Source organism: Lepidothrix coronata, unplaced genomic scaffold, assembly GCF_001604755.1.
Source record: "Lepidothrix coronata isolate B3197 unplaced genomic scaffold, Lepidothrix_coronata-1.0 Scaffold193, whole genome shotgun sequence".
NCBI classification, from domain to species: Eukaryota; Metazoa; Chordata; class Aves; order Passeriformes; family Pipridae; genus Lepidothrix; species Lepidothrix coronata.
The window spans coordinates 727,236-741,930 of NW_016690373.1; the positions used below are offsets into that span (position 1 = coordinate 727,236).

A 14,695-nucleotide genomic window follows, 5' to 3' on the forward strand; every position below is an offset into this window, starting at 1 on the left:
AGTAATAAAACGGTGAATGCTAGAACATGCTTCAGTGTCTAACGAGTAAGAAGATGTCTAATATGTATATTATAAAAATAATAATGTTGAGTTTTAGTACAGACAAGTACCAAAGTATTAATTAAATCTCTTTACTTCTCAGTAAGTGCAGCTGCAGTTATAAATAATTCTCAAGGCCCTGATCTTGCAAAGATGTGGCAGTCCTGCTGACTTCTTCCGGGTCAGAGGAAAAAACACAACAGGAAATTACCCTGAAAATGCTGGAAGAGATTTTTTGAGGTCAAATATTTGCCTTGAAGATGCAATTGACTGTGCTTAAGCCACTTCTGAGAGAGATACAGAACTGTTCTTGAGAACTGTTGGTGGTGAGCTTAGTGTATTTGGTATTAATTCCTGTTTCCCTAACCTGTGGTTCTTACCAGGCTGGGTTGACTTCACTGGCTATAATTCACTGTTGGGATTTTGGCAAAATGTCCCAGATTTCATTCAGCTTGCAGGTGGGATGTGCTTGCACGATATTCGGTTCTTTGCTAGTCCATTTCTTTGGGACTTCAGAAAGAAGATCAGCTTTAGGGATGAGAGATCAATACCAAAATAAGCCAGTTTCCTGATGTGTAGGAAAGAGAAGCCATCACGGCAGCTGTGGGCATTTTGGATCTTGGGGTGAGGTAGCTAAACAGAAATTAGGAATAACTCACCTCCTTTCTTCTTGGGACTGTTCATAGGCTTCAGGAGAGAGTGGGCATCACTTTCATTTTTTTTTAGAGGGATAGGTTTAATACCAAGGTATGAAAAGATGAACAGATGTTTCTCAAGATCCTAAAAGCTTCAGCTAATGCTGAGATTTGCAAATTACTAGTAAAGAAACTTGTTCATGGCTGCTTTTTGTTAAATTATTTTTAGTTCTATGAAAAAAGTGTTGTTTGTTGGGAACACCATGTGGAAAAATAGCCTTTGTGGAATATGTGAGAAAACTGTCACTGTTCAATTTGAAAGCTGAAGTGGAAAATTAATACAAAATTTAAAAAAAACCCGGAAATCTTTCAATCAAAGCGCTCAAAGAGGAGGATAACTTTCTATAACAATCTGTTCATAAGAAAGGGAAGGCATGCCCTCTGTTAAATCATCTAATGTGGGTGCAGAAAGTCCATTTAACTTACCAGTTACTAAAGGTAGTGGACTAAGCTTTCTGAAGGAAAGCCCAAAAGTTGCTAAAAAGGATTGCTTTGAAGCAGAATTCAAGTTTCAAGAATTATTTCTTTATTCAAAACATTGTGGAAGGACAAAGAAATTGTTGCTGATGTGAAAACTGAGTCAAATCTAAAAATTGTGTACAGTTTCAATACCAATATTCTAAATTATCCCTTGATCTCTTCCAAAATATTCTATGAAGTACACTTAACAGAAAGAAAAAAGGAATGTGAAATACAGGTGCTAGTTTATGGTTGATGAGAGTACAAAGGCTTTCTATTATTATTATTATTATTATTATTTTTAAGAAATCCAGAGTCTTCTATAAATCATGGTGAAGAATATCCCTTCAGGTAAAGAATTAAATTTCAGAGTCTGGCAGGTAATGAAAATTGGAAGGGATTTTCCTTGTCTTGATCTCTTTAAGTTAACCTGAGGGGTTCATCTCACTTTTATCTTCCACTAACAAGATTTTTTCAAGTTTCTTTGGAAGTTTTGACAGGATCTGTTTTATTAGAGATAGTTAACTTAGTGTTCTATGTTTTTGTGGATATCAACAGGATAATAATTTTTACTCAAAAAAAAAAAGTCAGGATATATCAGGGACTACATTTAATAGCCATTGAGAAGAATTCTTGACAAGCAACTCATTTACAGTTGTTAAGAGTCTGAATGCTCATGTTCTGAAGAATGGTGATCCTGACTCAAATATCCCTAATGTCCAAGTTTATAAAAAGCATTCTTAATAGAACAGATGAAAGTCATGCTACACAAAATAGTCCTAGCTTCCTTCCAAACATACAGCTTAAATGAAAGTGATTTTAGAAGTCTGCATTTTATTTAGACTCAGTGAAGTCATACAAGCTTAGAAATAATTATTTATAATCACATACTACATCTTTGTTCTTCACAGGGACACAGCCTTTTTGTTTGAAGCCTGCTGTTCTTGAAGAATAACCAAACCTCATTGTGTCAGTTAACTTCTCTTCAAAATTGTTTTTTAAATTGGTTTGGCTACTTTACTTCTCTTAAAAGTAGCGCTGGGCTGTACACTGTAAAAGTAAGTTGTTTGGATTTTTTAAACGTAGTTAATCCTTCAATATAAAGCAGGATTTTTTTACATCAAAGAAACTACTGTTTTCTTTGATATTTCTACTTTCTTTAGGAGGGTACTGAGATTTCTCTTTGTAAAGTTTCTGAGCTCACATTCTGACATAAAGTATATGAAAAAATGTTCGTTCTATTCTGGGCTTTGTTATAAATACAAATGCACTGCTGTTTGAAATCAGATGTTCAGAGTGAATTAAGTTAGTGGAATATATTTTAAGAAAAAGTGAATGCAGAACAAATTTCTTTTGTTCATTTTTATGCATCTCAGTTTTTCACAGTTTTGGACATTTAGGCATGAGGGATATGCAATTCTACAGCAGAAACAAAATAATTTAAGATTCATTATTACAATAAAAGGGACTGCTTTAAACCTTGACTTTTATCTTTTTTTTTTTTAAGTTAAAGTAACTAACTGAAAGTTTGGCACAGAAGAAAGTTATTCTTTTCCACTATAGATGGGTTCATGTATATATTTGTTGATGCTGTCTCTGATTTGTGCAGAGGGAGTGTGTACTGATGCCCATTTTTTAAAAAAATAAATGTTATATGATATTTCCTACATTGAAACTAAAAACAGTCTTTTTTTTTTTTTTCTGGTATCTAGCCACGTACAAGTTGTCCTGATTTCAGGAAGTCATCTTATGGATTAATAATTGTGTTTTCTGGAGTGTATGTCTGTAGCAGAAGTTTTGATATTTCCTTTTCCTGCTCTTCCAAAACTACATTCAGATCCTTTAGGTTTCATGTAAGGACTTAAGAAAATTTACATGCTTATCCTTTTGAGATTCAGCTACACAACATGCAGTTCAGTCAGGGAAGCCAAAGTTCCAGAGAGAAGCAAGAGCTCATAGCTAAGCTCAAACCTTCTGCTAGTTACCTCTAGTTGGTACCTTAATAAGCCTGAAAGTATTGTAATATTTGTGTCTCCCTTTCTCTGGTGACATAGGCATCCTAAGGTGCCTATTTGAAGCGTCTGAATCACCTTCCTGGGGCCCAGAACTCCCATCTTAAGTGAAAGGATATCCAGACAGGATGTTTGATTCTTGCCTTGGATTACTTAGCCAACCTGAATCCTTTTTCTTCCTTAGGAATTGCTGTAATCATGTTTCCATGTGTTTGTGGGCTTTGGAGACGGTAGTATAATGTTTTGCTAGAGACACTACTATGCCATGTGCGTGATCCTCCACACTGAATTCTGTCTGTCTGCTCTTCTGGAACAGTAAGCAAGCTGCAAATTACAGCATACAAGAAAATCTCTTCCAGCACTTCTTTGCAGCATTTGTCATCACTAAATGGAGCTCCAGCTGGTTTCCAGTGCAGGTTTTAACTGTCTGTCTCCAGAACATTAACCTTTCTGGCTAGTATCAGTAACCCTTAGCAGAAATTTTCCTGGTAGCAGAGTGCCTGTTAGCATAGTTCAGTATGGGTCATGATAATTTCCCTTCTGATTTCTGTTCCCAAAAATACTTGAATGCATTTCCTGTTGGAGATAAAATTGTAACTTGCCTGAATAAATGTGGAGGGCGTTTGCCAAAGAGTGTGCTCATATTAAAGCAGCTGCTTCTTGCAGTTTTATTTCAGTTTTTTACTGTTTATTTTAAATAGAAGGCATGAAGCTGTACAACTATTCAAGCTCACAATTGACAGCAGCTTGAAAGTCATGCATAAAGTGATTCTTAGAATGGTTGTTGCTTTAACATGTCATATAATAAAAATAATTATATGCACAGTAGAATCATGAACAGTTATTAACATGTAGATTATGAAGATTGGTTTGCTCTGACTAGTGAGCATTTCAGGGGAAGGCTAAACTGTAGGAGTTTGGAAACTCTGCCCCTTCTTATGTAGGGTCAGTCACTATCAGATAATTAATGAACTGAAGTTTTTGTCCTTTCATTCTATTGACAGAGAAGTAATGTGCAGTGGAATCACAGAATTGTTATGGTTGGAAGAGACCTCTGGAGATATCTAGTCCGACCCTCCTGCCAAGGCAGGAATACCTTGGTTTTGGTAGGGTGTTGTTGAGAGGTTTTTGTGTGCATTTACAAATACACTTGGTTTTACATTTGGAAAAAAAAAAAAAAAACAAACAAAAACGATCAAAGGAGGACCATACACCTGGGATAGAAGATGGTGAACTCTGAGTTTTCCCTTTTGCTTCAGGAAAAATTCATTTTAGTCTTGGATCAGCCCTCAGAAAGGCTTTGCATCCTACACAGACAAGCTCTATCTTTGTTACAGGGCAATTTAAACTGCTAAAAGAGTATATTGATAGAAGTCTTCATCTTGAAGTTTTATGTGGTCTTTTAGAAAATCTGGCCCAGGTCAGAGCACATCATGAAGATACAACCCAGACCCTTTAACAGCATAAGAAATTTCATTCAAAGAGCTGAGGGAAGAAAAGTTTGGATTGCTGTCACAGTTGCAGTCCTCCATTGCTGCCAAAAAGCTGTGCTACCATGTTTTCAGATTGGTATGAATTTGAGCACTGAAATACCGTGCCTGTGAAATGTTGTGTTCTTGCAGTTTCACTAAGGTGATGAAGTTGTAAGTGAGGTTGGGAAATCATAGCTAACAGATGCTTTTTTCTTGTCATCTGGAAACAATGAAGTTGCTAGTGGCTGCTACCGTTTGAGTGCCTGGAATCAACCAAGAATCTTCAATAAGGGAACGTCTAGTTTGTAAACTCTTCCAAATACTTTTCCACCCACGCCCATGTGCCAGATTTAAGTTTTGTGGATCTAGTAGAGATTGCAGGAATTCCTGTTCTGTTCATTGAGTATTCTTATTTTTGGGAAAGATTCAAGTATTTTAAATTAATTTCTTCCCTTTTCCCCCTTGTCCTCTAATCTTATCTAGTGTTACACCTTTCATTTTGCAGTGAGTAGCATTAAATCATGAAGGTGACTGACTCAGAAAAGAGTCAGTCATATGCTTGCTCTTGCCACTGAAAGGCAAGATCATCTATTAATAATAATTCTGGGAACTGAGTTTTTGGTTATAGGACATCAGCTTCAGATAGCTGAGGTTTTGGCTGATTGCTATTCCTAAGTAAGCCTGAAGAGAAAGTTTTCCTGGAATCAGTGCAAGTTTGGGGTTAGGCTTTCTTCAATTATGGTTGGTCTTACTTAATTTGTGAAAACAGAGTTCATGTATGTATGAGGTAGGACCAAATTCAACACTTGGCAATTGAATCTGTGTTTTGGTGTCTGGAATGATCACTGCTTAATGGGTATAGACTGGTATTAGACAAAGATTTTTGAAGATGTATTACACACTTCCTGGAGCTTTTTCTTTTTTAGTACCCAGTACTCATTTTGAAGTATTATTGATTATTATCACCTGATTGTGATAATTGCTTTATGGTATCATTTTAACCCCTTTCTCCATAACTCCGATGACATTGCACTGGCCAGCAAACAAATAAAAAATGGATGCCAGATAATGAGTGTAATAATTACTGCTGACTGCTGTCAGGTGTGTCCAAAAGTAATTTAAAAATCAGTTTTGTCTCATAAGACGCTAGTGGTATTTGAGGATTTTTCAGTATCTTAAGCTTTAATCTTGTTTGCACACTGATGTGATAGGCAAGGCAGAAATGGACAATTAAGTGAGATGAGAACCAGAAACATTATTTTGTTTTGGCATTCTATATAAAAAAAAGTTGTTTTTCAAAATTTTGTTTTTGATTTTCCGTTGGCAAGAAGAACATTAACACACATCTTTCATTAAATGTTTGATCCTGACAGTGTTCTACCAGAAGAGGCTTATATTAACTGTGCAGTTTCTACTAAAGTGGTTGTTTAGTCAGGACCTCATTGTACTCAAAATGTCAAGATTGTGACATCTTCAAACATCAGCTAGAATAGGGGACTAGTTTCTCTGGGGAGTCTGCCTTAAGGCATTATAGTCTGTTACTGCTATTTTTATGCGTGGGTGGATAAGTATCATGCTTTTTTCAAAAGACAAAACTATTACAGACTGATTTCCCCTCCACTCCCCTCACTTTGGATAGCGACAGTGTATTACAAAATACCTATCAGAAAGCCTTCTTCTCATCCTCATTATCGTGGGATAAGTTCATGGGGACAATGTACATGTTAAAGGAGTGCTAAGAATGAGGAAGCAGTGATCTTCTCCCTCTAATACACTACTGTCAGCTCTTCTATCCATGAAGAAATATCATTGCTTTCTCCTGCTGGTATGTATCAGTGTTTCTGACAGAAACAAAATGAAAAGTAGTTTCAGAGTTTTTTTTTACTTCACCCCTCCAGCAAACACATTAGTTCAGTATTTCAACTGAATGCGTTAATCCTTTGCAGTCAGCAGGAAATGTTGTCCTCCTCTGATAAAGCTGGAATCTATCTCATACTGCAGCTGTGTGTTCTTAGTCCTAGGCTACATATAACAACTTCACAGAATAGTTAAGGTTTGAGGGGAGCTCTGGAGGTTGTCTGATCCAACATCCAGCTAAAGCAGAGTCCCGTAGAGCTTGGTGTCCAGGATCATGTCCAGACAGCTTTTTGATATCTCCAAGCAGTAAGACTCCACAGTCTCTAGGAGTAACCTGTGCCACTGTTTGGTCACCCTCGCTGGAAAAACATTGTTTCCTGATGTTAAGATGAAACCTCTCATATTTCAGTCTGTGCCCATTGTCTTTGGTCCTATCACTGGGCACCACTAAGAAGAGCCTGACTCTGTCCTCTTTGTACCCTCCCTTCAGAAATATATACTCCTTAATAATAAGATCCCTCTGAGCCTTATCTTCTCCAGGCTTAATAGTCCCAGATCTTTTAGCCTTTCCTCATAGGAGAGACACACCAGGCCCTCAGTCATCTCAGTGGGCCTTTGTTGCATTCTCTCTTGTACATGTCCGTGTCTCTCTTGTACTGAGGAGACCAGCACTGGACACAGCACTCCAGCCTGACCAGTGCTGAGTAGAGCAGAAGGATCACCTCCCTAGACCTGCTGGCCGTGCACTTCCTAATGCACCCAGGATACCATTCTTTGTGGCAAGGAACCATTGCTGGCTTATGTTCAACTTGGTGTCCATGAGGATGCCCAAGACATTTTCTGCAAAACTGCTTTCTTGCTGGATGTCCCCCAGCATATACTGGTGCCGGGGGTTGTTCCTTCCCAGGTGCAGGACTTTGTACTTCTTTTGAACTTCAGGACATTCCTGTCAGCGCATTTATCCAAGCTGTCAAGATCCCACTGGATGGCACCATGAGCCTCTGATATATCAGCCAATTTGGTGGACAGTTTGATTGACACCCAGTTTGGTGTCATCTGCCAATGACTAGACAGGACTGGACCCAGTACTGGCCCCTGGAGTGTACTGCTGGTTACTGGCCTCCAACCTTTGTGCTGATCATCATACTGCTATGTGACAAAAAGCAGTCCTAGACTATTATGGAAGTTCTTATGATTTGCTGCTAAAAGAAGGGTCATTTTTGCAGGTCTTGTAGTCTGTATGCAGGGAGAGCTTCAGAGTAGAATCAGGAGGGCTGAAGCACTTAGTGGTGGGTTTAAGTTTTCATGTAACAATCTGGGCAGAAAGTGATCAGAGGGTGATTCTGTAAGAGTCTGGAGACATTTATCTGCTAAAGTTTTCAAAAAAACGCCACTCTTGAAGGAGCTGCAATACTGAGGACTTGCTGACTTAAAAATTCTCCAGATATTCAGCACATACCCTGTAATTCTGTACTTCTGGGGGGGCTCTGTGTGTGAATCAGTGTCCTCTGTACTCCAAATGTCTGTGGCTTATATGGAAATGAACTCATCTCTTCTGCTTTCTTTTAGAGACTTGCTTACAGTCTTTTAATCTAATTTGATCTAAACTGATTTGTATCATGCTTCTGGTTCTTTTGATGTAATGACTTTCTGAGTAAGAAGGAAAACGTGTGTATGGAAGCATGCAAAGTGTGAATTCAAGTGTTGCTATGCATCTAGAAGTGTGTCAGTATAGTAGAGGCAAAATCTGCTTTATTTTCTATGTTCTAGTAAAGTAGAATGGAATACACTGGCTTTAGCTTCTTGCATTTGTAGTGTGAAAATAAGCAAAATCTTGTACCTTAACATGTCTGTGGCTTAGAGGAGTAACTCCACCCTGCTGTGCCTCGCAGTGCAGTGAAGCTGAGTAGTGAATTGTAGCTGCAGTTGTAAGCAGCACATTGGCAAATGCAGTATCCCCAGTGGGCTTCATTTTTAGGTCGTCTCTGTGTGGAAGTGGGAAGGAAGGAAGGCTAGGTGAGTGAATAGGGACTAGCTAGCTCTTTCACAGCTGGTCGATAAGTCTTTTGATCATAGGCCATAAAACAGCATGCTTCTCGTCTTTGGTGTCCAGCTATTGTAATCTAGCTGATGCTAGAAGCAAAGAAGCTAAGAAGCAAAAGCACAAGAGCGTGAAAGAAGATAGAAGGGAGTGACTGTGATTCTCTAGAGTTAAACAGTCTTTAGTCTTAGACTCCAGAAAATGGTGTAAATAACACTTGGACTTTGTATGTGAAATGAGGAGACAAGAAAATTTTTGCCATTTGCAGTGGATGCACAGCAAGCAGATTCCAGTTTTGATTTTGCTGTTGCCTCCAAGGAGTTGTGTGGTCCCGAGCAGCTTGTGAAAGGTGTAAGTTTACAAAGCATTTGTCTGCTTGATACACTTGTAGTGTGTTTACTTTTTAGAGTCAGAGTCTCAGGAAGTTTGAGCCCACTTATAGGTTGCATACATCTCTGAACTACTTTTTGTTCATTCTCAGTTTATATGTGTGCATGCAGATGTATGGTGTCTTCCTTCCTATGATTGTCTTCTGTGCTCCAGTGTCTTGAACATAGTTGGTTGAGGACAGGCTCAGGAAGCTTGGCCATGTTTGAAATCCATGTCACATACTAAAATCTTCATGTGGCCCAAAGCTGCAAGATACTTTCTACATGGTTCAAGAGAGTCCCCAGAGCTTGGGGTGTGATTTGTGCATGGGAGGTGATTGTGTCTCCTTAGTGTTTCTATTGCTGAAAGAAATAGTGAAAGACAGGACTGCAGAGTCAGCAGTGCTTACCAGTTGGTTTCCTGCCCTAGCTGAGGATTTGGCTTACACCACAGCCAAAACCAGCTTGTTTTTCTGATCAATCACACAGTGCAGCCTTGGCATGGGAAAGGCACTTGAGTGCCAGTGGCCTCTTGTGGATCAAAAGCCACAGCTTGGCCACCCATTGTATTGCCATGGTCTGTTTAGCTACATGTTCACCACATTTCTGAAAATGATAGTCAACATCTGTTGAATTTGGTGTCCAAATTTGAGTATAAGAAAAATCACGTTACTGTGATTTAAGTGCTGTGCCATAACTAGCCTGTGACTTAGTTTCACTATTTGAAAAATAAAGCATGCCTAGTAAGGGCTTTGGGGCTGAATAAGTGTATTTTGTCACATCCTGTGGCTTGAAGGTGAAAATGGTAGTTTATGTAGCTCTGCTAACTGACTGATTTGGGATTCTTGTATTTCCTTAGGTACAACATTGATCCTGGCTTGTACTGTCCATTTTTCTCTCTTGGGGCATGCATGGAAGGTTTGAACTCTTTGTTCAGTCAGCTGTTAGGAATCTCCCTTTATGCTGAGCAGACAAAGAGAGGAGAGATTTGGTCTGAAGATGTTCGGAAGTTGGTAAGTATTCTTGTTCCCAGCGTCTGAAACCAAAGGGAAGATAGACAAGGCAGCGTGTTCCTGTGAGCCAAGTCAAATTTTTTTTTAAAATTACTTGGGTACCTATCAAAAGGACAAACTAGTTGTCTAATTTTAGTTCAAGTTAGACCTCAGGGGCTTTATACTTTCTAAGTGTCTTTTGTATGTTTGGTATTTTATGAACTTCGCAATATCTCTGTGTAGGGTGCCTGAATCAGAGGCAGTTTTTCTGTTTGGAGATTATTGCCGTACCTTTCAAGATGTCCTTTTGAATGAGCCCTGCTAGTTTTTTTAGTTTCAATTTGTAGATAACCATAGATGACTAGAATGCTGTAGGTGTGGATCCTAGCAGTCATGTGTCTTTGCCTCATTTTTTTAACTCTGTGTGTCATCTTTACTTTGTGATTGATTTTTACGCCTTTTATTTTTCTGCCCTCTTTTTAGGGGTGGGTGGAAATAAAAACTTGGGCAGTAACTTGGGCAATAACTTGCTCATCAAGTTCCCAGGTTCCTCTGTTGTCTTCCCTACATTTGTTGACTGCCAGATCTTCTCCACTGCTTTTCCACCTCCAGCCTCCAGCAAGAGCTGCTGTTCTTTATATCCTGTGGGTCAATTTTAATTACTCCTTACTCTTTCTATTTTTATATCCATGGTAAATCGGCTTCTGTTTGACATTTGAGGGCTACTTTTAATACTGATCTGTGACTGATTAGTTTTGAGTGAAATGCAGAAATGTCTGTAGTTTGAGAGACAAGCTGTGAATTTTCTATATATAATTTTTTCAATTTAAATTACCAACTGATTTTACATTACTTATTCCCAGTTCATTTGGCATTTAATTATTTTAAATCTTTGAATTAGAATATTGTGTCTTCAACTTACACATCTTATCAGTGCTTTCACTGTGGAAATGATACTTTTTTTCTTCAGGCCGTTGTTCATGAAACTGAAGGTTTGCTAGGATACATCTATTGTGACTTCTTTCAACGACCTGATAAACCACATCAGGTAACATTTTTTATCTGATTTCAGTGTGAGTTTTATTTGAGTAATGAGTGTAGCATTAGTGCCATTTATGTTCAGTGTAAGTTTTTCGTAAAAGTTATCTCAATTTAAAATAAATTAAATTTAAACAGGGAAAGTCTGTAGCTTGAAATGTGCTTTTAGGTAATATATTTTTTTGTGAGTAACAGTTCATTTAAAAAACATCACTCAGTAGGCTGAACTCAGACTCTTTGTGGTACAGAATAACAGGCACTATGAAATGTCACAGAACTCTGTTTAGAGAAATGGTAGATATTTAAACACCTATTTTCTGGTCTACTGTTCATAAGTAGGAACAATCTGAAATTTACACTCTCTAAAGGTAAAAGCTCGTAATGAAAACTAATTTTTATTCAAAATTCTACTTAAAACTGTAAGTGGTTCTAACTTGTGGCTTGCTCACTATCTAATGCCAGTATACTTACTATATGATGCACTACAATACACACTTCACTCAGTAGAAGCATCTGCAAATTATCACCTTTAGTGAGGTGATGAGTGGACAAATTTTAAATCTACATTAGCTTAATGTACTGCTCTGTTTTGCTAATTTTTCACAATAGGAGTGCTGTGTGGTATTAAGATAAAGAAGTTATTGCTGAAGAGTGAGAGGAAAACTTAATCTATACATGATGGATTTGACACATCAGTAAATTTCTTTGAGCTTGTGATATTTTTTTAGAAAAACTGAGAGGTTTTGATAATTCTAAAAAACAATATTTTCTAAGAGCAACATGGTGTTTTCTTTATGGAATAAAGTAATTTCCATATGAATTTGAAGCAAATAATAAAGATGGAGAAACAATGAGCTGCTATTGAACAACGCTCTTAGTGATCATTGAATTCTACTTGTGTAACTGAGTATATGGTTAGACTTAACAATTTAGGTTTAACTTAATAATTTAATAATTGTTTTAATATCATTGATGTAATGACATTGGCTGTCCATATGTTTGCGTTTATCTTGAAAAGGATTGTCACTTTACAGTTCGAGGAGGAAGGCTAAGGGAAAACGGAGAGTACCAGCTACCTGTTGTTGTTCTTATGCTTAGCCTTCCCCATTCAGCAAGGGGTGCACCAACACTATTAAGTCCTGGCATGATGGAGAATCTCTTCCATGAAATGGGACATGCTATGCATTCTATGCTGGGAAGAACTCGGTACCAGCATGTCACTGGTAAGAATGTTTTAACAGTGATTTTTTTTTGTTTTGTTTTAGTTAAATGTTTAATTTCCAGAAGAAAAGAGTGGATTAAAAAAAAAAATCAGAACAAAACAAGAAAAAAAAGAGTACGAACTAGCAATGGTTGAGTCATGCGGATAGTTCTGCACCTTTGAAGACTTGAAAATGCAGTGTCAGGTCCTCAGATATTATCTAAAATCAACAAACAACTCTTGAATATTATTCTTCTTCTAATAAGAACTAGGCATTTGCACCTCTTCTTTATGTACTGTTGATCTTTGTTCTGTTGTTGGTACCCACTCTTGCAAGTTTGCCTTATGTGGCGTTTATAATTGTTGGAACACTTGGAGGATTGAAAATAGATTAAACTAAAGTTGTATCTGGGTTGGAAATGATTTAGGAAATTGAATGAAGAAGAATTAGTGAATTAGATCTTGCAAAGAGCATACACTGGCAATATAGAAAAATCTGTAAAGCCAGGACTTTTCTAGTTGATTCTGATTAAAGCAAAACTGATACATTGAAATCATACTGTATTTGCAAGCATGACTAACTGGTGGGCCTTTTAGTCATACATGAGTGAACACAAACGAATATGCAATCACAGCTTACTGGATGCACAGGAAAGGAATATTGCCTTTTTTAATTTAGGCTCCTTTCTCAAGTAGTGGCAGTAAGTGTATTGGCTGACAGGTTGCTGGCTTCTATAGCCTTCTGCAGTTGTGGCAAATGGGTCCAAGACATGCTGGCTAAGGCTGCTTGGCATGCTACTTTTTTTGGCTGTGGACAGCTTGGTATATTCTTTTCTGTAACAGTGTGCTGAAAATCCCAAGTGCAGTGGACATTTACTTATTAAAAAGCCCACAACTGAACAGATGCGATTGCGGCTTCCTTGTCTGAAGAATTTTTTTTAATGTTTTACTATTTTTACATTAGGCTAATGATACAAAGGGGTGTCCATGGTACAGTTAATATTTTATCAATACCTACCTCTGCACCCAGAGGCAAAAGATACTTTTTTTTAAGTCTTCCACATAAAACTAAAATATGCTGAGCTGTTTCTGAGTATGTCTCTACTGGACATGCGCTCTTTCAGTATAAGCTCTGTGTAGTCCTTGGGACAGTTAAGGGCCCTCCCCCACTGCTTCCACTCATATAGCCTTGCTCATCTTGACCTACAGGAGTACTTAGATGCCCAAAGTAACTGCTTTGGTTAGAGTTCTCTTGTGCTGAATCATGTGTCTGCATGTCAAAGTCTTAAAGGGGCAGGAAATGGCTAATTTTGAGGCCTCAGACTTTCCAGGAGCCCCTGTGTATGGTTTCAGTGTTGCCTTAGCTCCAGGCAGTCCTGTATCCCAGAGGATTTAACACGAGATCTAGCATTGCAACAGCAGCATTGGAGGTCAGTGGTGTTGTTTCTGGAGAGAATCTTTTTTTTTTTTTTTTTTTTTTTTTTTTTAGCATTTGGAATGCTTAGCAGTCAAAGGGCTTGTCCCAGGGATGTCTGTTAGGGGCCATCTCCTCTCATGAAACACTAGGGTGGCAAAGTATGGAAACAGGATGACTGCAGGCTATCGTGAGAACAAAAAATTTGACATTCTAGTTGAGATGAGATGAGTATTTGACATCTTTCCTGCTCTCTCCCACCTTCTTTTTCTGATTACATTCCCAAATATTCAGGAACCCATCCTGCCCTCAGTGGGCCCAAAACTTGGATAATACTATATGTTTTTGACTTAAGATGTGCTTCTTTTTAAGCTAATCTTTCATTTTACCATATGCACTTATTGGTTGTTACATGCATATATATGTATAAGATTTTTCAAAATGTAGCCTTGAATTCCATTTCAGTTTATCATGCGGTATAGAATACCTACATTTGTTTTACAGGAAGGCTAACTTATCCCAGATAACTGCCCAACCTTTTACCTTTCTGATTTTCAGATAACATAAATCATGAGTTTCTTCAATGGTTATTAAAAGAATTATGTTACTTTGTTAAGGAGCACTGAGAAAGCATAAATACCTAGACTGGTGTAGTTTTGCAGGCTTTTGTCTTGGGACCTGCCTTGTTTTAGGCTTTTTAAAAATTATTTTCAAACAACAACAAAAAAAGACTACTAATGAAATGTGATGGCACAAAAGACGGATTGGGGTATTGCATAAGAGCTGAATGACTGGATCCTAAAGTCTTAGAAGTAAAATATAATTCAGAACTACACAGTGCACATCATGCATTTGCAGAGTAGAAAGAGAATTTATGCTTGGATTTTTCAGCAGTAGTGGAGAAACAGAAGAACAGTTTTATGTAATGCAGAATAGTGCACATGCATATAGCTAATGTGTCTGTGAAAGAGTCAAATGTGATTTGAAATTCCATTGGGGCTGTATGTAACAGCAGTACATGTTAGAATGGTAAAGATACTGCTGAAACCTCATGCAATCTTGGGCATAGTTTTTGTGTCTCTAGTCTGAAGGTGAGTTCAATCTGAA

General features: G+C 37.8%; 1 protein-coding gene across 1 annotated transcript in view; it reads left to right on the plus strand.

The window, feature by feature from the left end:
- Window positions 1-14,695, plus strand: part of MIPEP (mitochondrial intermediate peptidase) — a 72,692-nt gene that overhangs the window by 19,359 nt on the left and 38,638 nt on the right. Inside the window, exons 11-13 of the mRNA XM_017831584.1 lie at window positions 9,803-9,956; window positions 10,906-10,983; window positions 11,992-12,196. Coding sequence (XP_017687073.1) covers window positions 9,803-9,956; window positions 10,906-10,983; window positions 11,992-12,196 — 437 coding nt within the window. The remainder of the gene's footprint in view (window positions 1-9,802; window positions 9,957-10,905; window positions 10,984-11,991; window positions 12,197-14,695) is intronic.